Below are 26,111 nucleotides of genomic sequence, written 5' to 3' on the forward strand. Positions count from 1 at the left end.
TACTGCCTCTATACTGTGGGTTCTCGGAAAGTGTTTAGTGACTCAGTGAACCCACTGTAAATTTTTTATTGCAGTTTGTCTTGTAAAAAATACAATTGATGGTCATCAAAGCAAGTGAGAGGGGAAGAGAAAGTATTTTCAACAAATGATGCTGGAATGCTAGATTAACAAGTGGGAGGGATCAGTACAGAACTCGCTTTTGATCCTCTCTTACCCCCAACCCCTACCCCTTCCCTGCTTACACTCTCTCTCAAAAATAAAATTAAACATTAAAAAAACAACAACACACAAGTGGGAGGGAAAATGAACCTCAGCTCTACTTTATACCATTTGTAAGAATTAATTTGAGGGGTGCCTGGGTGGTTTATGTTGTTTGAGCGTCTGACTTCAACTCTGGTCATGATCTCATGGTTTGTGGGTTCAAGCCCTGAGTCGGGCTCTGCACTGACAGCTCAGAGCCTGGAGCCTACTTCTGATTCTTTCTCTCTCTCTCTCTGCCCCTCCCCTGCTTGTGTGCATGCGTGCTCACTCTCTGTCTCTCAAAAGTATAGAAATAAACATTTAAAATGAATTAAAGAATTAATTTGAGATGGATCATAGGTCTAAATGTAAAGTTTTCTTGAAGAAAACACAAGAAAATATATTTGCTACAGTATTTCTTAGGATATGAAGAGCACTGACTATAAAAGAAAAATTTGGTATTGGACTTCACCGAAGTTAAAAACGTATTTTCACACCAAACGTAAAAATTAACTTGAAATGGGTTGTATGTCTACGTGTAAAATCTAAAATCATTAAACTTCTAGAAGAAAACATAGGAGAAAGTCTTGTGACCCAGGATTAGGCCAAAAGGTTTTAGCTGCAACATCAAAAGCACAATCCATACAGGAAAAAAGGGGTAAATTGGACTCCATCTAAATGTAAAACTTCTGAAAATGACGCTGGTAAAAGAATAAGAAGACAAGCGATAGACTGAGAGAAAAGAATTGTAAATCACAGATCTGATAAATGACTTGTATCCAGAACATGTGATCAACTCTCAAAACACAAACCCAAAACTAAGGGAATAAACAACCCAGGTTTTAAAATGGGCAAAGGATTTGAAAAGGGAAGACAGCGGGCCAGAGAAGATATACAGTAAGACAAGAAGATGCTCAGCATCCTTGGTCATTAGTGAAATGCAGGTCAAGATCATGGTGATCTACCACTGTGCATGTATGAGAATGTCTAAAATTAAAAAGACTGACCATGCCAAGTGCTGGCAGAGACCCAGAACAGCTGGAACTCTCAGGCACCGCTGGCGGTAAAGTATAAGGGTACAATCATTGTGGCAGGTTTTGTTTTCGTTTTTAATTTTTTAATTTACTTAAGTAATCTCTACACCCAGCGTTGGGCTGAAACTCACAACCCCAAGATCAAGAGTTGCGTGCTCCTCTGCCTGAGCCAGTCAGCGCCCCTCTCGCAGTCTTTTCGAAAAGTTAAACATAGGGGCGCCTGGGTGGCTTAGTCGGTTAAGCGTCCGACTTTCGCTCAGGTCATGATCTCGCGGTTCGTGGGTTCGAGCCCCGCGTCGGGCTCTGTGCTGGCTGCCAGCTCGGAGTCTGGAGCCTGTTTCAGTCTGTGACTCCCTCTCTCTCTGACCCTCCCCTGCTCACGCTGTCTCTCTCTCTCTCTCCTAGCAATAAATAAAAACATTTAAAAAAGAAAAAAAAGAAAAAGAAAAGTTAAACATACACCTACCATACAATCCAGGCATCCCACTCCTTGATATTTACACAGGAGAAATAAGAGCATATTTCCATACAAATACATGCACATGAATGTTTATAAGCAGCTCTGTGTGTAATAGCCAAAACCCAGAAATCCTCCACTAGCATGTGAGCGGATAGGTAAACTGCGGTACGCTCACATCACACAGTGGAATGAACTATTGATACTAAGGCACAGAACAATGTGGATACAAACTAATGTAGTGACGGAGAACATCGGTTTCTGCCTGGGGCAGCCTGGGAGGACAGTGGAGGGGATGATTCCCAAGGGCACGGGGAACCTTTTGGGGGTGACGGGTATGTTCACGGTCTTGTGATGGCTTCAAGGGATATACGTATGTCAGAGCATCAACATGGGTAGTTAGGGGGCACCTGGGTGGCTCAGTTGGTTAAGCATCATGATCTCACAGCTCGTGAGTTGGAGCCCCGCGTCCGGCTCTGTGCTCACAGCTCAGAGCCTGGAGCCTGCTTCGGATTCTGTGTCTCCCTCTCTCTCTGCCCCTCACCTTTCGTGCTCTGTCTCTCTCTCTTTCTCTCAAAAATAAATAAACATCAACCATGTGTAGTTGGGATATGTTATTATAGTCCTAATAAAGCTGTTTAAAGAATTAAAACTTCTCATCAAAAGATGTTATTAGAGTTCACTCTGTAGCAGGAACTTACTGGAGCCCTGGGAGCCTTGGGCAGCCCCCCCGCCCCCCACCGCTGCCGGAGCCACCGCAGTGACCCTCACTCCCCAGGAGGAGCCACCACTGTCACAGCTGTCCCCAGCCGGCATGAGCACAACCCCAAACAGCGAGGCAGAGGCCCCTGCCCACACCACCTGCCGTGGCGCGGGGAGCGCTGGCACCTGCTGCCGGGGACAAGGAGGTCATGGCAACGACGGTTTGGGGAACAGTCAGATGGTACCATATGGAGAACGGACATGGTTTCGTCAGCAGGAAGGACACCAAGGAGGATGTACTGGACAGCGGATTGCCGTAAAGAGTGACCCCAGGAAGGGGCCTTTCGGTGCAGGAGCTGGTGAGACTGGCGGACTTTGATGCCGTTGGAGGAGGGCGTGTGTCCAGGCGGCAGGAGCTGAGGCCCTGGTGGGGTTTGGCACAGGATAGCGCGTCTGCAGCGGAACACAGCCGCTGTGAATGCTGTCCCCTCTACGGCTAAGCCTCCATGCGATCACCAGCGGGATTCCCGCCTAGTGAGAGTGGGGGAAGGGATGAGGGGTCAGAGGGTGCCCCTGAAGGTCAGGCCCCGCAGCACTGGGCCCGGCGCAGGCAAGCCCCCCGCTGCGTACACGCAGAGACCTCCGCAGGCACCCACCACACCGCACCAACCCTCCTGTGCAGGGAGAATGGACAGAGGGGGCTGACGAGCAGGGCGCAGAACCAGGTAGACCAGTGAGAGAGCCTGTGCTGGGGGAAAATCAAGGAGATGGGAGCCGAGGTCAGCAGCCACTTCAACCCCGCAACTTATATTACTGATGCAAATGCCCAAAAAACCTAAGCCGTAAGATGGCAAAGGGACAAAAGCAGCCGAGAAGTCAGGTGAGACTTCCTGGTTCCCAAGGCCGAGCAGGTGTATCATGATACACCTGATAAAGAGTTAGGATCCAAACTATACAAAGCACTGATACAACTCAACACCCAAAAACCAAATAATCCAATTAAAAAATGGGCAACAGACATGAACGGACATTTCTCCAAAGAAGACATCTAGATGGCCAATAGACACATGAAAAGATGCTCAACATGACTCATCATCAGGGAAAGGCAAGTCAAAACCACAATGAGATATCGCCGCATACCTCTCAGGACGGCTAGACTCAAAAGGACAGGAATAACAAGTATTAGCGAGGATGTGGAGAAAAAAGAACCCTCCTGCAATATTGTTGGGAATACCAACTGGTACAGCCACTCTGGAAAACAGTGTGGAGGTGCCTCAGAAAATTAAAAATAGAACTACCAAATGATCCAGTAATTCCACTTGTAGGGATTTAACCAAAGAAAATGAAAACACTAAAGATAGATGTACCTCTCTGTGTCTACTGCAGCAATATTTACAGTAGCTAAAGTATGGAAGCAACCCAAGGGTCCATAGACTGATGAATGGATACAAAAGATGTAATACACACGCGCGCACGCACGCTCACACACACACACACACACACAATATTATTCAGCCATGTAAAGAGAACAAAATCCTATCATTTGCAACAACATGGATGGAGCTAGAGAGTATTATGCAAAACAAGATGAAAGACAAATACCATATGCTTTTGCTCATATGTGCAATTAAAAAAAAAAAGAAGAAAAGAAACAAACAGACTCTTAAATACAGAGAAGTGATCGGTGGTTGCCAGAGGGGAGGGGATTGGCGGGTGGGGGAAATAGAAAAGAAATGATTATGAAATCCCAGCAGTAAGGGGCAAACGAGAGACTGGAGCTGAAGACCTTAAGTGCTTGTTTTTCCACCGCTGACCAGACAACTGGAACCAGTACCATTATCTGTGCCACCATCTGGTTTTTATTTAGTATTTTTTATGTTTGTTTATTTATTTTGAGAAAGAAGCTGCAGAAGCAGGGGAAGGGCAGAGAGAGGAGGAGGAGAATCCCAAGCAGGCTCCACACTGCAGGGCAGAGCCCCACGTGAGCCTCGATCTCACCAAATGCAAGATCATGACCTGAGCAGAAATCAAGAGTCAGAGGGTCAACTGACTGAGCCACCCAGGCACCCCTGATTTTTAATTTTACCTGAAGATGTCTCTTTTTGGTAATACCAAATGAGTTTTTCAAAAAGCCTGTTTTTTTTAAAAATATACCCTTTGAAAGGCTTTAAAATTGTTTCATATCTAGCCAAGTTGAGATTTTTAAGCACCTCGTTTTTAATTTGCAGTAAAACATTATAACTTGATTTTTATTTCCAAAAAGTCAACAAAATGTAAGCACCTGTTAATAAAGTTTTTTTTTTTTTAATGTTTATTCATTTTTGAGAGAGAGGGAGGGCAGGGGAGGAGAGAGAGGGAGACACAGAATCTGAAGCAGGCTCCAAGCTCTCAGCACAGAACCTGAATAAAGGTCTTAATAATAATACTTATCTTTGGGGTGCCTGAGTGGCTCCGTTGGTTAAGCATCCAACTTCAGCTCAGATCATGATCTCACGGTTCGTGAGTTCGAGGCCCGCATCCGGCTCTCTGCTGTCAGCAGAGCCCGCTTTGGATCCTCTGTCCCCCTCTCTCTCTGCCCCTCCCCTGCTCATCCTCTCTCTCTCTTTTTTTTTTTTAATGTTTTTTTTTTATTTATTTCTAGGCGAGAGAGAGAGAGACAACGTGAGCAGGGGAGGGTCAGAGAGAGAGGGAGTCACAGACTGAAACAGGCTCCAGGCTCGGAGCTGGCAGTCAGCACAGAGCCCGACGCAGGGCTCGAACCCACGAACCGCGAGATCATGACCTAAGCGAAAGTCGGACGCTTAACCGACTAAGCCACCCAGGCGCCCCTCATCCTCTCTCTTTCAAAATAAACTTAAAATACTAATACTAATAATAACTATCTTTGTTATTCTAAAGATACAATTAAGGAAATTAAAGAGCAAGCCACAGACAAGGATAAACATGGAGTCTCTCACGTGGCCTGAAATTTGAGTAGATTTCATACTGGGGTTACAATCAGTCTCTGCTTGTTATGGACTGAATGTTTATGTCCCTGCAAAATTTGGGTTGAAATCCTAGCCCCCACTGTGATGATATTAGGAGGTGGGGCCTTTGGAAGGTGTTTTGCTCATGAAAACAGTGTCTTCATCAAGGGCAAGGGCAAGGGATTAGTGCCCTTATATGAGGCCCGGGAGAGCTCCCTCAACCCTTCCACCATGTGAAGACATGGCCGGAATGTGGCAGACAGGAAATCTGTGAACCAGGAAATGGACCCTTAACAGGCACTGCATCGGCCAGGTTCTTGAAGTCCTTGGAAACCTTGGGTTTCCAGCCTCGGGGACTGTGAGAGATAAAGGTTTATTGTTTGTGAGCCACCCAGTCCATGGTATTTTGTTATAGCAGCCAGGACAGCGGGAGGCACTGCTCAGGTCGAGATAGAGCCTTTCTTCAAGTAACTGACCAGAGTTTTCAGTGTCCTGGAGAACTAACTTCATCTCATTTTTGAATAACTGAGTGCTGGTACAGGTCCTTATAGTTTGCAGCTTCGACCAGGAGAACAGATAGTATGCAATCACCACCATCATCCGGAGTATTTAAGAAACCAGGAAGCGAGTCCAAAAACGTTGAGGCGGAAAATCGAGTTCTGCTTCTTTACATACGATCTTGTCCAACTCCCGGACAGAAACGGGAAGTAGTATGAAGCAGTTTGAGGCATCTGTTTGTGTCACAAGCTTTAAAAGGATTTATGTTCCCCAGTGTCAACCCTAAAAGACCCCGAAACACATTCCTCTCTGTCCTCAGGCTGAGCTCCCTCTTTCTGCCCGCCTTCTTTTCAGGATGATACCAGCAAGCAAACCACCTGTCTGAAGATGGAGATCTCTCACGGAGGGGACTTCGCAGCCTTCCTCCTACAAGGCAAGATTAACCAAAGGCTGTTGAGAAGGTTCAGATTTGCAGTCCCTTCCAGACAACCACCTTTTTTCCCAAATCTTTTATTTAGAAATAACTTACAGAAGCACTGCAAAGATTTACAGAAGAGCTATAAAGATAGGCACAGACTTCCCCTGCACCCTTTGCCCAGCTTCTCCAATACCGACATTAAACATGACCACTTGTCAAAATTAAGCAATGAAATTGGCATAATACTATTAACTAAAGGGTTTTCTCCCCCATATTTCTCACCAGCTTTTCCACTAATATTTCAGTCCCAAGGCTCAATGCAGGATATATTATGTTTACTCATCGTGTCTTCTTCGTCTTCTACCATCTGTGACAATTTCTTGGTCTCTCCTTGTTTTTCATGACCTTGACCCTTTTTTGAAGAACACCCCTTGACACTTTTGAAGAATACCAATCACGTATTTTGCACAATGTCCCTCAATTTCAATTTGCCTGATATTTTTCTCACGATTCAACCGGGGTTAAGGATTTGGGGGAGATGCCACAGGGTTGAAGTGCTCTTGTCACTGAACATCGGGGTGTATCTGCTAGCCCCGTCGCCTACTTAACTGGTATGTGCCGGGTTCCTCCACGGATAATACACTTCCCTTCCCACACTCTGTTAGAAGCAAGTCACTACGCCCGGACCACACCTGGGGCAGAGGATCTAAGCCTCTCTTCCTAGAGGTAGGAGGATCAAAGAATTTGGGGGCAACGCACCTATGCGATTTCCCCTTAAACTACGGCCCACCAATTCTAGCATTCGTCTTTGGATCTTCCATACTGTAATTATTACTGTGGTGATAGGATGTATTTTATTCAAGTGATTCTTAGCTTGATTTTTTAACTCCAAGCCTCTCTACTCTTGCCCCAGGCCCCTCAAACGTGAAGTGCTTGAGAAAGCATATATTTCATAATGCTTTATGCACCAAAGGAAGCTTTTATACTCTATAGTAGTTCCTGGGGCGGCCCCAACCAAGTACCACAAACTGGGTGGCTCAAAACCAAAGATATTTATTCTCTTGGAGGACTGGGGGCCAGAAGTCTGAAATCCAGGCGTCCAGATAACTACTTTTTAGAGAGAACACTTAGCCAGATCCCCACACCATGGGAAAGCAAGCCTTCCCAGGTTGGCAGGAAGTCTGTACAGGAGCTGAGTGTGTTTCTTTCTTTCTTTTTTTTAATGTTTTATTTATTTCTGAGAGAGAGATAGTGTGAGCAGGGGAGGGTCAGAGAGCAAGGGAGACACAGAATCTGAAACAGGCTCCAGGCTCTGAGCTAGCTGTCAGCATAGAACCTGACGCAGGGCTCAAACCCACGAACTGTGAGATCATGACCTGAGCTGAAGTCGGATGCTTATCCGACTGAGCCACCCAGGCGCCCCAAGCTGAGTGTGTTTCTATAATGAGTTAAAGCCCCACAGCCACTTCATGGGTTGCGATTTCTTCTAATATCACCCAGAAGAATGTTCTTAAGGGAGCTCTCCCAATTCTAGCCCTTAGCCATGCCCCTCTCAGCCACTGAGTCTGTTTATACCACCTTCCTCCCCGGACAGGAAAAGCTGTAAGACAAAATGCTGGTGGAATTTACCATTTGAAGCCTAGAAAACATGGGGACCAGGCAGAGCAGACAGCTTGGTTAAAAACAGTTATATCAGTGCTGTGAGCATGAGGGGCCCTGTTTCCTTCAGATGGCGGAGGCCCGATGGGAGGGGCTCTCCAGCTCTCCCTGAGTGAGGACTTGCAATGACATCACCTTCAGTTTGTCAAAGGTGCCGTTCCCAGGGTGCCTGCGGGTCTCCAGGCCAGGGGTTCTGAGAAGACAGGCCATTCCTCACGGGAGACTTGTCGCCTGCCTGAGGTTGCTCAACGATTCCTTGGTTTCCCAATGCAGGCGCCGGAGATATTTGGCTGGATGTGTATAAATTGCCCAAGGAGTCTTGGGTCAAGGAAGTGGAGCACCCCCAACCTGCTATAAATCCAAAGAAGAAAGTCAAGCAGCTGCAACTGGTAGGAAACATCTCCCTTTCCCACTGATAGGTTTCTCCCTACCCTTGACCCACATCCAAACGAATTCCTCCTTGGAATTTCAAGATGAATGGGGTCCGGTGGAGGCTGTAAGGACAACAGGCCTGCCGGCCCATGACTCCAAAATCGATTCGCTTTGGTTAAAATATTAAACAATAGAGGTGACTTTAGCAGGGGGGAGCCTCACCTGTCTCTTGTCCGAGAGCTGCCTCCACGAAGACCACTCCCAGGTATTTCCTGGCTGGGGGGGTGGAGGGGGTGTCTTTTATCCTGACTCTGCCTCATTGGTGATTTTTTCCCCATCTGGGCTGAAATAATCCCTTCATGCCTTGCATTCCCCTGGATTTCCCAGACTATGGTATAAACAGGTTGTTCTCGATAGAGAGGAATATGGTACATACATTCTTCATGTTATTCTTAGAAATTGGGAATGCTGCCATTTCAGTTTATTTTTTATATTTTTAATTTTTTAAGTAATCTCTATGTCCAACACAGGGCTCAGAATCACAACCCTGAAATCTAGAGTTGCATGCTTTACCAACTGAGCCAGCCACAGGCCCCCATTTCCATTTCATTATATGTGGGCCTTGTGTTGTGTCTTTAAAATATGGCTCCCCAGTAAATATTATTTTGAGACCTGATCTGCTTATCCATCCAATATGCATTTATTCGTTTCTAACCAACAACAATTATTAATTGGGTGAGCTTTTAAAACACACCGTATCAGGTGCTAAAGACTTGTGAAATTATTAATATAGGAGAGCGAGATTGAGACTCACATTCATGGCTGAGTTCATTGAGTGGCTTCAAACAAATGCCTTTTCTTCCTAGTGGAGGTCTTCAAAGGGGGATGTAGTCCTGACCACTGGAAGAGTTACCAGCCCAGAGATCTTCCTCCTCTAAACTCTTATAGAATTCAGGGGCACCTGGGTGGCTCAGCCGGTTAAGTGTCCAACTTCGGCTCAGGTCATGATCTCACGGTTCGCGGGTTGGAGCCCTGTGTCAGGCTCTGTGCTGACAGCTCAGAGCCTGGAGCCTGTTTCAGATTCTGTGTCTCCCTCTCTCTCTGACCCTTCCCTGCTCATGCTGTCTCTCTCTCTCAGAAATAAATTCTAAAACAAAACAGAACAAAACAGAATTTATTTCTTGTACATCGTTTTGGGCATTTCCCCACATACAACCTTGATTTTTAGTTATCCTTCTGTGCGTAAAAGTTTTTTTTTAATTAACTGGATGATAATTTTCTGGATTGTTAAGAACATACTTTCTGCTCCTTATTAACCAACCTTATGAACCAACTGCACAGTATCATAGTCAGTATCCAACAGATACATTTTTCGAGGGTTTAATTTCTTATCTAACCGGGAAAACTACTTGGAAAAGGGTATTTCTCACCATAATTCACCCAGTTTCCATACACTGAGAAGCAACCAACTAACGCCAGTTCCAGGGCTAGTCCTGGTGGCTATGAATTACATTTAGAGTTGGTTAAATGAAATTGCCAACGTCGTCAATATATTTTACCCATCACGAATATTCACTTCCACTTAGATTTTTATAATAGGCTCCTGACCGATCTCTTTACCTCTGTTCATTCATTTTTCCTCTGATCACTATTCCCAGTTTCCCCTACTACATTTTAAGATCTTAGACAGTAGGGATGGTGTGTTAAAATCCATCAGGCCAGAGGACCACACAAATTTGGATCCTCCGTTTCTACCGAATGAGGTCACTACTGAGAATAGTAACAGGGGAAGAAAGAGATTAAAGGGGTGTGTGTGTGTGTGTGTGTGTGTGTGACATACAGCAAGCCTATTGTGAATTAATTTCTCACTTTTTATCCTCAGAATACTCTTGATTCCGTGACTTCAGAGAATTTGGAAACGGTAAGGGACTTTAAAGAAAATCTCCAGGGAAACAGATTCAATTTACATGCCACAGATTTTTAATATGACTTGAAAGTTAGTTTAATCATCAAGTATACTAGTAAAATGTTCCACTATGGCACTATTTTCAAATTCTCTATGACTTAATCTCGTGCCTCATGTCCATGGAGAATGGTCCCCTATCCTTGAGGATAATTGACCCAAGTCATTTGTCTGGAGATGGGTTTCCAAGGAGGCATAGGAGGTTAAATTTCAGGGCCCCTCACTTGTATGGCCCCTTCCAAGACCCTGTGACGGGTCCTACCAATGTGTTCACACGTATTTTTTTGTAAAATTACCAAAAGTAATATTTTAACCACAATCACTTAGGACTACTGTCTGTTTTTGTTTTTTGTTTTTGTTTTTTAAAATATTTTTATTTATTTCTAGGAGAGAGAGAGAGAGAGAGAGAGAGACAGCGTGAGCAGGGGAGGGTCAGAGACAGAGGGAGATACAGACTCTGAAATAGGCTCTAGGCTCTGAGCTGGCAGTCAGCACAGAGCCCGACGCGGGGCTCAAACCCACGAACCGCGAGATCATGACCTAAGCAAAAGTCAGATGCTTAACTGACTAAGCCACCCAGGCGCCCCGACCACTGTCTGTTTTCACTCAGACTTCCCCTGTCATACTTCCCCCTGTATTGGATGGTATTAGGGTGGCCATGGGCATTTTGTGTTGAAAGTTTTGTGTTCTTTCTTTTAGAGAGGCCCCTAAAATGTGTATACCCAGCACCNGCTTCCGGGCTCTCCCTTTGAGGCTGACAGCACACCATGCTCTCCAGGGGCTCAGCTCTTGGGAGGACTCAGGCTTATCAGTAGAGTAGTGGTGACCTCCAATGGAAGTCTCTCTAGAGCCCTCTCTTTTCCCTCTTTTTAAATTACATTATATTTCAAATTATACAAACAGTACATGAACACATCACTCTAGAAAAAGCCAGGTAATTCAGAGAGAGCAGGCCTCTTCACAGGTTATCACCGTTATTAGCTCGATGCGTGTTTTCTTGATCTTCAGTGTAAGTGTACAATTATATTCTTATATCCGTTTATTTTAAAAAATACAGTTTTGGGGGCACCTGGTGGCTAAGCTGGTGGCTAACCTGGTGGTTAAGCATCCAACTTCAGCTCAGGTCATGATCTCAGGGTTTGTGAGTTTGAGCCCCGCATTGGGCTCTGTGCTGTCAGCATGGAGCCTGCTTCAGATCCTCTGTCACCCCTCTCACTCTCTGCTCCTTTACTACACTCCCTCCACTCACGTGGGCACACGTATGTGTGCACGCGTGCTCTCTCTCAAAAATAAACATTAGGGTGCCTGGGTGGCTCAGTTGGTTAAGCGTCCGACTTCGGCTCAGGTCATGATCTCGCAGTTCATGGGTTTGAGCTCCGCATCAGGCTCTGTGCTGACAACTTGGAGCCTGGAGCCTGCTTCGGATTCTCTGTCTCCCTCACTCTCTGTCCCTACCCTGCTCATATTCTGTCTCTGTCTCTCTCTCTCTGTCAAATATAAATAAACATTGAAAATTTTTGTTTTAATTAGGAATGGACATTGACCTTCACCAAATACTTTCTCCTCATCTTTTGAGAAGACGCATCTTCCTTAATCTGCTAATGTAGTAGACTGCATTAATAGATTTTCTAATGTTGAAACATTCTTTTTAAAATATTTTTAATGTTTATTGATTTTGAGAGAGAGAGTATATGTGTGGGTGTGAGTCGGGGGGAGGGGCAGAGAGAGAGAGACAGAAAGAATCCCAAACACGCTCTGTGCTGTTAGCATGATGCCCGACACGGGGCTTGATCTCACAGACTGTGAGATCATGACCTGAGCCAAAATCAAGAGTTGGACACTTGGGGCACCCGGGTGGCTCAATCGGTTAAGTGTCCGACTTTGGCTCAGGTCCTGATCTCGCGGTTCGTGGGTTCGAGCCCCGCATCGGGCTCTGTGCTGACAGCTCAGAGACTGGAGCCTGTTTTGGATTCTGTATCTCCCTCATTCTCTGACCCTTCCCTGTTCATTCTGTCTGTCTGTCTCTCTCAGAAATAAATACAAAAAAAAATTAAAAAAAAAGAGTTGGATGCTTAACCAATTGAGCTACTCAGGAGCTCCAAAACTTTCTTACTCCCATTCTTGGGTAATCCATGCTTGGTAATAATTCATTTAATTATGCTTCAGCTTGTTTTTGCTAATATTAAAGTCCCAAATAAAATACCAGCAAAGCAAACTGATAGTTACATATTCATAGAGATAGTATCTAAATTCAAACATGAGGGGCGCCTGGGTGGCTTAGTCGGTTAAGCGTCTGACTTTCGCTTAGGTCATGATCTCGCGGTTCATGGGTTCGAGCCCCGCGTCGGGCTCTGTGCTGACTGCCAGCTCAGAGCCTGGAGCCTGTTTCAGTCTGTGACTCCCTCTCTCTCTGACCCTCCCCTGCTCACGCTGTCTCTCTCTCTCTCTCCTAAAAATAAATAAAACATTAAAAAAAATAATAAAATAAAATAAAATAAATTCAAACATGAGATTAGCCTATTGTGGTTTTCTTAACAGCGTTTGGTATTAGTGTTAGGCTAGCCTTGTAAAGAAAGCTGGATGTCCTTTTTTTTTTTTTACCCTCTATTTCTCTAAAAGTCCTATATTTTCAATTTCTTCTATGGTTATTAGTCCATCATTTAAAAAATTTTTGAGCCAATATCAGTCAGAATGCAGTTAATTTATTAGTGTAGATATATAACTATAGACATATGTAAATATGTTTCTCCTTTAGTATAGAAATTAAAACCTGTCTCTTACATTGGTCCCCTTTCTTGTTTACAATGGCTCTAACTGACTGGTTTTAGCTTGCCAATATTTTGTTAATAAATTTTACATCTGTGTTCATGAAGGACATTTTTTGTTTTGTTTCATTTTGTTTTTAAGATTTTATTTTTAAGTAATCTCTGCACCCAATGTGGGGCTCAAACTCACAACCCTGAGATTAAGCGTTGTACACTCCACTGACTGAGCCAGCCAGGCACCCCAGTTTCATATTTTTCTGACATCTTTTGGTTGTGGTATCAGGATGATGCTGACCTCATATAATAAGTTAGAGTGTTCCTGTTCTATTTTCTGGAAGAGTTTGTGTAGAATTGGTATTATTTCTTCCTAAAACATTTGATAGAATTTACCAGGAAAACCATCTAGCCACGGAGTTTTCCTTTTGGAACTACAAATTCAGTGTCTTTAGTGACAAAGGGTTATCTCTTTCTTCTTAAGTTTGTATTTATTTAAGTAATTGCTGGGGCGCCTGGGTGGCTTAGTCGTTTAAGCGTCCGACTTTCGCTTGGGTCATGATCTCGCGGTTCGTGGGTTCGAGCCCCGCGTTGGGCTCTGTGCTGACTGCCAGCTCAGAGCCTGGAGCCTGTTTCAGAGTCTGTCACTCCCTCTCTCTCTGACCCTCCCCTGCTCACGCTGTCTCTCTCTCCTAGAAATAAATGAAACATTAAAAAAAAATTAAAAAAAAAAAAAAGTAATTGCTACCCCCAACATGGGGCTGCAACTCAGACCTCAAGATTGAGAGTCACACACTCTTCTGACTGAGTCAGCCAGGCACTCCGGGTATCTCTCTCTTTTTAAGCAAACTTTTGTATTTTGTGTCGTTTAAAGAACTTGTCCATTTAATCTAAGTTATCAAATGCATTGGCTTAAAATGGTTAATATTATCTTATTATCCTTTTATTATCTGTAAAATCTGTTTTGATGTCATTATCTTCATTTCTGATATTGGTGATTTGTGTTTTCTCTTTTTTTTTTCTTAATCAGCTTGGCTAGAGTTTTGTCAATTTTATTAATCTTATCAAAGAACCTGTTTTTTTATTTCTTTGTCTCCACTTTTTAAAAAATTTTTAAGTTTTGAGAGAGAGATTGAGAGAGAGAGAGAGAAAGCAAGCACAAGCTGGGGAGGGACAGAGAGAGAGGAGACACAGAATCTGAAGCAGACTCCAGGCTTCGAGCTGTCAACACAGAGCCCAATGTGGGGCTCGAGCTCACAGACCATGAGATCATGACCTAAGCCGAAGTCAGACACTTAACCACCTGAGCCACCCAAGTGCCCCTGTCTCTACTTCTTTTTGTTTTCTATCTGACCAGTTTCAAATTTGATTTTTATTATTTCCTTTCTTCTGCTTACTTTTGGTTTAAGTTTTTCCTTGCCTTCTAGTTTCTTAAGGTAGAGAGCTAGGTCATTCATTTGAGATCTTCTTTTCTGATATAGGCATTTAGTGCTATAAATTTACTTCTAAGCACTGTTTGAGCTGCATTCTTTATATTTTGATGAGATGTTCCCATTTTTAAAAATACCTCAAAATACTTCCTAATTTGCTTTTTAAAAATTTGTTTGACCAGTGAAGTATTTAGAAGCATATTAATTTAGTGTGCTAAATACTGGAGATGTTTCAAATAGTTTTCTTTTTTTTTGGTTTCTAATTCCATTGTGACTAGACAACATACTTCATATAATTTGAAACCTTTTAATTTATTAAGTTTTTTTTAATGCCCAGAATATGGTTTATGTTGTTGGTAAGTGTTCTACATGCACTTGAAAAAAATGTGTATTTTGGTCAAGTTATTATTATTAATAGTTAGACCAATAGTTAACTATTGGTCAAGTTATTTAAGTCTGCTTTTCCTTCTATATCCTTACTATATTCTTACTGATTGTCTGTCTATTCTATCAGTTATTGGAAGAGGAGTATTCAAATATCTAAGATTACAGATTTATCCATTTCAGTTTTCATTTTGATGAATCTTTGCTTTCTGTATTTTGAAGCTCTCTTATTAGGTGCATAAACATTTGGAATGTTATGTCTTCTTGATGAACTGACCATTTTATCACTATTCAGTGAGTCTTTTATTCCTGGTAATATTCTTTTCTCTGAAATCTATTATGTCAGATATTAATATAGCCACCCCATCTTTCTTTTGATTAGTTTTACAAGATGGATCTTTTCTTATATTTGTAATAAATTGATGTCTTTGTATTTAAAATGAGTTTCTTTTTGGGGCGCCTGGGTGGCTTAGTTGGTTGAGCGTCATAAAAAAATAAAAAAATAAAATGAGTTTCTTTTTGACAACATATAATTGGGTCTTACCTTTTTTAAAGTTTATTTATTTATTTTTGAGAGAAAGAGAGAGAGAGCAGGGGAGGGACAGAGAGAGAGAGGGAAACAGAGGATCTGAGGTGGGCTCTGTCCTGACAGCAGAGAACCCAATACAGGCCTCAAATTCATAAACCGTAAGATCATGACCTGAGCCAGAGTCAGAAGCTTAACGGACTGAGCCACCCACGTACCCTGGGTCTTACCTTTTTATACAATCTGACAATCTCTACCTTTTATTTGGGTAGTTAGACCATTTATATTTAATGCAATTGTTGATACATTTGGATTTAAATAAATCACTTTGCTATTTACTTTCTATTTGTCCCATCTGTTTTTCTTCCTCTTCCCTCTTTTTCTGTCTTCTTTTGGGATGTGTTTTTAATGATTCTGTTATATCTCCTTCGTTGGCTTATTAGCTATGCCTTTTCCTTCTTGTAGGATGTAAACATTTGTTTTAGAGGAGACATTAAGTTGAGTCCTCCAGTTCACATCATGAAGATCAAACCACCCAAACCAGTTACAGGTTAGTATAATTCAACTAATACTCTCTTTCTTTCTGACATTAATTTCTGCTTTTTCTTCCTTTGCTTTCCTCCACATTTCCCATCTTTTCTAGCTATTATCAGCAATACCTAAATTACAAGTATAGTTCTGAGAAGGAAACTTTTTTAAAGTCATAAACTCTGGGATCTAAGGACAAAAATATAAATGTTACAAGGACACGGTTAATGAACAGAATTGGAAAATCAGGAAAAACAAGAATCTAGCTGGAGTTCATTCATTTCTATATTCCCGTGTTAGTACACTCATCAGGATTTGCTGAGTGCCAGTGATGCACCAAGCACACAGAGGAGTAAGACACATCTTCCATACTCTAAAAGCTGCCATTCTACCAAGGGAAAATAAAAGGAAAGTGGCATTGTAGGATGTGATAAGTGCAGCAATGGTGAACATTTAGGGCTATGAAAACATAGAGGAAAGAGTGACTAACCCTTCCCATGGAGTAGGCAAAGGCTTTATCAAAGGTAGGGATATTTGGGAAGGTTTTGAAGGACAAGTGGAGTAGGTCAAGGGGAGCAGAGGATAAGTCCATTGTAGACAGAGGATGGAGTATATCCTCTCAATACCTGCCCATAACCTCAAAGATATATCTATAAGAATGTTCACCGCAGCATTATTTATACAGGCAAAAGACTAAATAAAACCTGGTACACTCATCCAAAGGAATACTTTGCAACTATGAAAAACAAAGAAGGAAATTCAAGAGGCCAAGAATAGCCAATTCACTCTTGTAAAAGAACATGATGATATGATTTGCTCCATCAAGAGGTATTATAAAGCTACAGTAATTAAGACTAGAAAAATAGGGGCGCCTGGGTGGCTTAGTTGGTTAAGCGTCCGACTTTCACTTAGGTCATGATCTCGCGGTTCGTGGGTTCGAGCCCCGCGTCGGGCTCTGTGCTGACTGCCAGCTCGGAGCCTGGAGCCTATTTCAGAGTCTGTGTCTCCCTCTCTCTCTCTGACCCTCCCCTGCTCACGCTATCTCTCTCTCTCTCTCTCTCTCTCCTAGAAATAAATAAAAATATTTAAAAAAAAAAGACTAGAAAAATAGATGAGTGAATAATAGAAGTATACCTAAAATATAGAAATATACGTAGAAATCATAGATTATAGTAGATAGAAAAATAGATGAATGAAACATGATAGGTCAGAACAGACCAAGGCATAACTGGACACTTGATACCTGACAGAGGTGACATTACAGAGCAGGGGAGAAACAATGGTCATTTCCATAAATGGTGCTGGGTGTCCATATGGAAACAAAAGTGAGACTTGACTCCTGGCTCACACCATACACAAAACCAAATTCCAGATGACCCATAGAAGCAAATATGAAAGAGAGAACAATAAAGCTTTCAGAAAATAATATAAGACAGTATCTTTATGATTTCTGGGTAGGGAAAGACTTTTTAAGCAAAACACAAAAAGGATGTATAATAAAAGAAAAACTTGATAAACTTGGCCACTAAGATTAAGGACTTCTAGTCATCCTAAAACATCATTAAAAGCATGAAAGAGCAATACAGTGGGAGAAGATTTTTACAAAACACGTAAAACTTATGAATGGTCCATATTGAGAATATATAAAGAATTCCTACAGCTTATTAAGGAAAAGAGATACTTCAGTATAAAACAGGGAAGAGATTATTCAAATGGCCAATAAACATGTGAACATAGTACTCCACACCATTAGTTACCATGGAAATGCAAAGTAAAACCATAATGAGCTACCACTCCACACCCATCATGATGGCAATATCTAAGAGGCGGACCATACCAAGTTGGTGAGGATATGGAATCCCATAGACTGCAGTTAGCAATAAAAATCAGCACAACCACTTTGGAAAACAGTTTGGTATGACCTAGTGGTGTTGACAATAATTTATACCCTGAGACCCAGCAGTTACACTCAGAGGCCGTGTGACCGACCATACCAGCTTGCGTGGGACAGGGGTTGGTCTCCTGGGATGTGGGGCTTTCAGTGCTAAAACCACGGAACTCCTGAGCAAACCAGGGTGAAGTGGTCACCCTCCTCCTAGGTACGTATCTGACAGGTTTGCAAGTAAATGCATACGCGGAGACACGTCAAGAACTGTAACAGTGACAAGAGTCTCCATAGCCCCAAACAAGAAACAACCAAAATGTCGATCAACAAGAGAACATATATTCACTTGATGGAATATTATCAATAAAAAGGAACAAACTACTATCCACCACCAAATGGACAAATCTCACAATATTAACCAAAAGAGGGCAGACACAGAGTTTTATAACTCTTTTTATAATTCCATCTGTGTATAACGTTCAGAAGCAGGCCAAACAGAGCTATCTCATTTAGACGCACACGTAGATAGCAAAGGTAAAACGAACTTGATGCAGCGCTTACGTAAAAGCCCTGGAGAATGGGCTCTTTTGCCAGGAGGTTGTGAGTGGAGATGGCCCCGTGAAGCTTCCAGGGAGAAGGCAATGTTCTGCCTCTGGACCTGAGTAGAGACAGACATTTGCTTTACAATAATTTATTAAGATATGTATTTTTTATGCTCTTTGCTGAATGTGTTCTATTTCATAAGAAAAAGGTTTAGTAAATGAAAAGCAACAGCAGTCAGGACGGTCTATAGTACTGAGAGGAAGTGATCTGGAAGCCATTTGTGAGTGGAAAATGCAAGGGGCTAGCATAGAATTCTCAAACTTTAGCTGGAGCTGACTCACCTGGAGAACTTGTTAAAACCCCCAAAGCTGGGCCCCAGCCACAGAGTTGGCAGTCAGCACAGGGCCCGATGCGGGGCTCGAACCCACGAACCGCGAGATCATGACCTAAGCGAAAGTCGGACGCTTAACCGACTGAGCCACCCAGGCGCCCCGAGAATCTGCATTTCTAACAAGTTCTGGTTGAGCCCCTCAGATCCCTGCTGATCTGGGAACCACACTTGGGGTTTAGCACTTGTAGCTGATCTTGGATCCTGGTACAAGTAGCTGATCTTGTACAGGAAATGGTAGCTCAGGATCGCTTGTATCTTGCATTTGTTTATACAAAAGGGGTCTCCTTGTAGAAACTTCTGCGGGAAACGAATAACAATGGTTGCTTCTGGTGAAGGGGGTCTGGGGCATGTGGGGCCTCCTGGGCACCCTCCATCTGAAAGCTGGGGTGGGAACCTGGAAAATAAATGACCCCGTTTTACTGTGGGTTTAGGAACAGTTAGAAAAAGAAGGAAATGAAGGGTTTTCGGGGGAAGGGGAGTGGGAAGAAAGGTGACTGGCAGAGAAGGGAAATGGCTGAAGGAAGGCAGCTGGACAGACGTCAACATAGGTAGAGGCTGGGACTGTGGGCCCCGCAGCAGCGCCTCACAAGTGATGGAAACTGGCACATTTGGGGCCTCGCTGGGCTGGGAAGCCAGCAGCGGTGATCTAAGGTCTGTAGTGACCTCGTGATCGTTTCTTTGGCCTCGTGTGGGGATCCGGGCGTCTGGAAACAGGAGGTGACGGTGAGGCTGCGGGCATAGGAGGAGGGAGGGCGGCTGCCCTTAGCCTGTGCTCCCTGAGCACGCTGGATAGAAAAGAGGCAGGGAGAAGACTGAACCCTGGCTTCCCGGATGGATTCCCTGATGGATTTCCTGTAGGAAACTGGAAAGTGTGGAGGAAGTGTAAAAACTCCCTTGGGCCAAAAGGTGAGGGGCCTGCAAATGAGGAAATACCATCCATTGTTTGATCTCAAACTCCATTCTGGTAAAAGGTCAGGAGTTGAGCAACCTGGCTCCTCCTGGCTCCAGCCAGTCCCTGAGATGCAAATCTTTAATAACGAACATTGGGATTAAAACAGTCAACAGGTTTTTCCAGCAACTGTTAAGCAACCCCCACCTCTAGCCGCAAAATTCCAGCTTCTGTACACCTGCTTCGCCCCTCTCCCTATATAAACCCTGAGCTATAGCTCGGCGGGCGCTCTTCCGAGGACTTTTCAGGTGCTCAGGAGGGGCTGTCCGGCCGGACTAAAATAAACCTGAGTAACCAACTCCTTTGTGTTTTGTGGGCTTTGTTCTTGGTGATTCTCCTTTGGAAAGGGAGGTCTATCAGAAGGAAGGGAAAAATCAGGAAGGGGGAAGTCCCATGGTCTGACCGATTCTGGGATCTTTTCCACCCAGGTACCACCTTTAAGAGCCCCCTGGAAGTCTTTGCAAGGATAGAGGACTGCTATGGGCTGGGCTCAGGGCAGAACCACTTCATCAAGGACATTCAGTGGGAGCAGCAGGCGGCCATCTTCAAAGCCTCGTTCAAGAAGCACCTGGATGGGGAGTGGGAGGAGGAGCGGCTCAGGTGAGCGCGAAGGAGGCCCCGCCTCCCGGCAGCCGGGGTGGGTGGGGGGAGGGGCTGGACACTCGCAGGAATCCACCCAAGCACTTGAATTAATCCTCAGTTTAAAAGCTCTTTCTGGTTTGGGGGATTTTCAGCAGAGGGTTTTGAAAAGGTGTGTGGAGATTCTTCAAAGAGAGTTAGAACAGAGACTGATCAGGCGGATTTCAAAGAGGGAATAGACATCTATGAGACGAAAAGTAGAGTTTATTTTACACTTTTATGTGTGTCTTCTCTTTAAAAAAAGTCCCCCCCCACCCCGATTATCTAGACACAGAAGATCCTAAAGACAGAACTAAAAGTCACCAGTAGGGGCGCCTGGGTGGCTCAGTCGGTTAAACGTCTGACTTTGGCTCAGGTCATGATCTCGCGGTCATGGGTTTGAACCCCGTGTCGGGGTCTGTGCTGACAGCTCAGAACCGGGAGCCTGTTTCAGATTCTGTGTCTCCCTCTCTCTCTCTCTGTCTCAAAAACAAATAAATGTTAAAAAAAAATTTTTTAATAAAAAAATTTTTAAAAAAAGTCACCACTATTCACATTTTCCTTCATTCCCATCCAGTCTTTCTAAATGTAACAGATTACACAGAATTACTAGAATACCTTATTCTGAAACCTCAGGCGGCAGGTGGGGCTCAGCAATTCCCTGCTGTGACTGCAAAAACCTAGCCCAACGCTTTGAAGGAGCTGGTGGAGCTGGTTTTAGGAAGCGGCTCTCCTCACAGCTACCCTAGAGCTCAGGAACTTTCTTGCTTCACACGGGAAGAGAAACCTCTCATTTTGCTGTCAAGTGCACCTTGAATTTTCTCACCTCGGGACACAAACTCCTAGGGCTGCGCCCTCCTCGCAGCTAAGCTACCGGAGCCCCAGTGAGGACCTAGCTGGGTATTTACGAATTTTGCAGGCTAGTAGTTAAACTGCTGGTAATGTCTGTGGTGGGAGGCTTTATACCGCAAGAAGCTACAAACTCTGTAAATCAGGAAATCGGTTGGCTCTCCTTGTTAAGGACAGCAGACTTAGCACACGCTGGTTGGATTGCCCCCAGCATAAGGGAGCAGCCAAGTCTGGCTGCTGAGGGATCTGCCCCAAGGACAGAGAAGGTTCTGCTGGGTGCTGGGTGCCCTTCCCAGCCTGGGAGTGACGCTCGCGGCTCGGCCTGCCCCTGTCCTCACCAACGCCCAAGGTCTGCGGCCACCAGGGCCAGCACATACCACGTGATTCACCGCATGGCCCGGCACCCCTGGGAAGGCCCATCCTAAGGACCCATTTCTGGTTTCAGTACCAAGACTCTGCCAGGGTCTCTCCTTGCCAGAGAGCCTGCCATGGCTGACTAGTGTCTCTCTTCTTCCCCCAAGTACGGCCACGTTCTACTTCCTCCTTCCTAGCTGCATAACCGCCACGCCAGCGGACGTCAAGAGCTCCCCAGGTAAACGAACACGACGCAGGTGGGTATCCTGGGCAGGTGGTCCACTCGCCCCAGCGACCCCTGCGTGCTGGGAGGGAATGAGGTGGAAAGTAGGTCGCCACGTAACGGTGTCCGGACGCGTGGTGCCCCAGCCCAGACTCCCTGATAACGGAGGCCGCGTGGTCTTCAGGGAGTACCGGCCACAGAGGAGGGTCTGACACATATCCTGCCGGGCCGCTCTGGACACGAACTCATTCTGTAGAACATGGGATTTAAGACACTGACAGCCACGGGGACGTGAATTACCTAGACGATGGGCACTGTGACCGGCCTCCTCACCCGGGAAGACGAGCTGGCCGTGCGAACAGCCCCCCGGGGGTGCTCAGCCCTCCTCCCCAGGAGGCTCAGCCCTCCGTTGGGCGCTGCCCATTAGAACACACCACCTTTGACTTCAAACCGACCTCCTCTTGGGCAAACACCTTCCACACAAACCAGGGAGTGCCCAGCTGCCTCGCGTGACGCCCCTTTCCTCTCTTCTTTCCCAGGGGTAGCCTGTGTCCTTGGCATACACTGGACTGGAAGTCACAACTTCTTCCTCTATTCACTGAACCGAACTCTCAAGGATAAAGTCGGTACTTGGCTGCTGAGATGGGAGTTGCCTGAGAACATGTCCTTCTGCTTAGCTGGGAGCACGTGACTGACACGTCACTTTAGGGGAGTTTAGGGGACCAGAGCTGTGCAGGCAGAAGCAGTGGGCTCAGGGGCTGTGGTGTGAGCGCAAGGCTCTGTCTCTGAACAGTCACGTCTTTTTTTTTTTTTAATTTTTTAACATTGATTTATTTTTGAAAGACAGAGAGAGAGAGAAGCAGGTGCGGGGCAGAGAAAGAGGGAGACACAGAATCTGAAGCAGCTCCAGGCTCCGAGCTGTCAGCACAGAGCCCAACGCGGGGCTTGAACTCACAGACTGCAAAATCGTGACCTGAGCCAAAATGGGTCGCTTCAGCAACTGAGCCACCCAGGCACCCCTGAATGGTCACGTTTCTTAAAGAGAATAGGCTGATAGGGAGAAAGCCCGGTCAGGTCCACAGGGCTCCTCTGGCCACTGAGGTAACAAGAGGCTTGGCATCGGGGGCCAGATCCAGCCCCGGCCCAGCAGCCCACAAGCTGTGTAGTTTCAGGCAGTCACTGCATGCCCCCAATCCTGTATTCTCATCTGAAACACAGAGCTCATTCATTCATCACACCGTCCCTGCTGGCTGCACGTGCTTGGCGTGGATCGTAAAATCCAGAGGGTTTCTGTATGTGAAAGCTCTTTGAAATTGAAAGGCACTTAGGACCACCCCTTAGTGGTCTTTGTTTGGTTTTTACAAATTCGTGGAGGCGGTTATGGGAGCAGGTTCGCTTTGCGGTAATTCCATGAGCTGTACATGGATGCTATTCTTTAGAATTCTCCTTTAACGTTTGAAAATGTACAAAGGAAGAATGTTGTCTCCTCCCAACACTCTCTCAGGCAGCATCGCTTCTAATCACAACCTCTGTACTGACTGGCTCTGACCTTGGGCAGGTCACTTCTCTGCCTCAGTCTCCTCATCTGTGAAATACGGGTGCTAGTGGGTGCTTAGCACCTGGCGAGTACTTATTCAGTGTTAGCATCAGCCAAATAGCAGTGTGACTTGCTCTTTCATCCTGAGGCAGGCGGGAGGGCCGCAGAGGACCCAGCAGGCACCCCTGCCCATGTCCCAGACGGGCAGACGAGTCTGGGCCTCGAGCTGTGAGGGTGGAGGAGGTGGGCAGGTGCAGCGGCGGGGTGGGGGGCGCCTCGTGAGTGCTGTCCTCCCCACTAGACCCGGAGGGCGTGTGGCCCTGTGCCGCGCCCATCACCGCCTCGCGGCTCAGCTTCGGCTGCTCCTACCTGGTGCTGGCCTGTGAGGACGGCGTGCTCACGCTGTGGGACCTGGCCGAAGGTGAGCCCCCACCTCTGCCTGACCCCTGGACGGGACTCTGGGTAATGAGCCTCTGGGGAGCTCTGAGATTCCTGCAGGCTCTGGGCCTTCTGTTAGTTACTCTGTGTTCTGAAGTCAACCCGGGGAGTTGGTCCCGCCTTCCCCTCATTCATTCATTAGACAGACACTCATTGAACACAGTACGTGCTGATACCTCCCAATCCCCGTGTATTTGCTCAGTGCTCCCTCCGTGCCCCGCCCTGGAGCACTCGGGTGAGGAAGTGTCTTCCAGCACAGCATGTGATATCATGGCAGCCTTGCCCCGCCCCCCCACCAGCCCCCAAGTTCTCAAAATAAGCGAGTCTTCCTTCCTGCGATTCCACCCCCCACCGGGGTCAGCAAGAACCCCACTGGTATTGAAGCTAAGAGACCTATAGGGTGGCCAGTGCAAGACCAGCAGCCATTCAGGGTGGGTGGCTCCTTGCTAGAGTCCTGGGGTCCCAGGGTCCTGGCTCCAGCTCTGTAGGTGCAGAAAATCGGTGGTATCTAGTTTCCCTAAATTGATCGGCCTCTAAGCGATTGGCTCCCTCTTACCAAACTGTTTTAGACGTGATGACTGAATCACTGGTTTGTCACTTTACAATTGGACGCGTGTCCCATCTGAGCGTAGAGGTGGCCTGTCTTCCCTGGGCAGCCCTCCCAGCCAGTGCGCGGGTGAGGACCAGAGAGAGTGCCCTGCTCACTGGCGATCTCAGGGGCCAAGTCAGGGGAGTGCCTTCCTCGCTTGGGCTATTTCCATCTGAAGGGTTCAGTGGTCGTCAGGCACTCTGCCCACATAGTAGGGACATAAACACTACCCGCCCTCTTGAATTTTAGTTCCTCACCCACAGCCTCCTTACAATAGCGAAAGGCATTGAAAGGGCTGAAGAATGCTCATTAATTTCACATTCACTTGCTCAATAGTTTGTTTTCATTTGTCTGGATATGGATACATTCTGGATATTGTCTGACTACACACACCCCCATCTCCTTCTGAGATCGCCTCCTCTCTGATACACCTTGACCTGTGGTTCCGCGCCCGGCAGGGCACTGCCCCTTCTGGCCCAGTGCTGACTCTGGCCCTCTCCCCGGGGCTGGTCCTCCCCGTCCCCCGGTCCCCTGCCTACTTAGAAGGGGGGCTCTTCTCTCCCGCTGGGCATGGGGGGTTCCTGGTTTCACTTTCAGAAGACTCTCATTGCTGGCTCTTGCCTTCACATCCCTCATGTGCCTGCTGGTCACAGACCGTGCGCCCACGACTGCGTCAGCCGCGCGCCCCCTCTGCTGACCTGCCTGTGCGGCTGTTTCTCCAGGTTTCCCTCTTGGGGTCGTCGCTCTTCCCGAGGAATGTTCCTGCCAGAGCATTCACTTCCTAAAACACTACTTGGTCCACGAGGGACAGAACGTGTATCCTGAGGCGCCTGTGAAGTCCCAGATGCAATGTGTGGTGCTGTGCACAGACTCTTCCCTCCATCTGGTGATGGCCAGGGGGGCCCGGGAACCCACCATCAGTGTGCTGGTTGAGAGGTCGGTGGCCTGGGCGCAGGATGGGGCAAATGATCTGCCGGACGGAAGTGACCGGCTCCCCCGCTGGAGTCCACAGGCTCCGCAGTCGGCAACCCTGCTGTGAGCTCCCGCGTCCCCTGTCCTTCATACGTGCCAATGTAAAACTCGTCTCACAAAGCTGTGCGGTGGCACAAAGGACAGCTTTCGTGTCCCGCATGACCAGAGTGTCATTTCTGCCAAAATGACAGTTTCCTGGAGAGTCCCTGTTTTAAATGGTCTCAAGTGTCTCTTTCTTTTTTAAGCTGTGAAAATACTTTATGTGTGCAAATGAGCTGTATAATATGTACGTGTGTATATCTAGGGTATAGCTGTATACACACCATATATGTATGCACACTATATATAGTATAGATGTATGTGTATATGTATTTGGGTGTCTATATAGAGAGAGATACAAAGAGTGGGGGAGAGAGAGGGAGGGTGAGAGAAACTACCTTGTACCATCATGAACCTTAAGAAATAGATCATCTCCTGGATGCCTGGGTGGTTCAGTCGGTTAAGCATCCAGCTCTTGGTTTCAGCTCAGGGCATGATCTCAGGTTCATGGATTCAAGCCCTACATTGGGCTCTGCACTGACAGGGAAGGATTCTCTCTTCTCTTCCCTCTGCCTCTCTCTCTCTCTCTCTCTCCCCCCACCCCCTCCATCTCTCTCTCTCAAAAATAAACACACATTAAAAAAAAAAAAAAAGAAATAGATCATCTCCAAGTCAGTTAAGCTCTCTGTGTGCTTGTCCTGGTCACACCCTTCTCTCTCTTCCCCAGAGGTGACCCCCTTAGTAATCGTGGCTGTACATATTACAAACCATACCACAGCTTAATGGCT

General features: G+C 45.8%; 1 protein-coding gene across 2 annotated transcripts in view; it reads left to right on the forward strand.

Moving 5' to 3' along the window:
* The window catches only part of WDR93 (WD repeat domain 93), a 47,511-nt gene that overhangs the window by 12,177 nt on the left and 9,223 nt on the right, over positions 1–26,111 (forward strand). Inside the window, exons 5-13 of one of the 2 annotated variants that reach the window (XM_077774376.1) lie at positions 6,252–6,330; positions 8,248–8,363; positions 10,229–10,267; positions 15,874–15,958; positions 20,133–20,304; positions 21,693–21,763; positions 22,288–22,374; positions 23,587–23,706; positions 25,035–25,248. In XM_077774376.1, coding sequence (XP_077630502.1) covers positions 6,252–6,330; positions 8,248–8,363; positions 10,229–10,267; positions 15,874–15,958; positions 20,133–20,304; positions 21,693–21,763; positions 22,288–22,374; positions 23,587–23,706; positions 25,035–25,248 — 983 coding nt within the window. Of the gene's footprint in view, positions 1–6,251; positions 6,331–8,247; positions 8,364–10,228; positions 10,268–15,873; positions 15,959–20,132; positions 20,305–21,692; positions 21,764–22,287; positions 22,375–23,586; positions 23,707–25,034; positions 25,249–26,111 lie in introns of those variants that run through there. The other variant, XM_077774375.1, reaches the window with a different exon arrangement.

This window comes from Crocuta crocuta, unplaced genomic scaffold (assembly GCF_008692635.1).
Source record: "Crocuta crocuta isolate KB4526 unplaced genomic scaffold, BGI_CrCroc_1.0 scaffold7, whole genome shotgun sequence".
Lineage (NCBI taxonomy): Eukaryota > Metazoa > Chordata > Mammalia > Carnivora > Hyaenidae > Crocuta > Crocuta crocuta.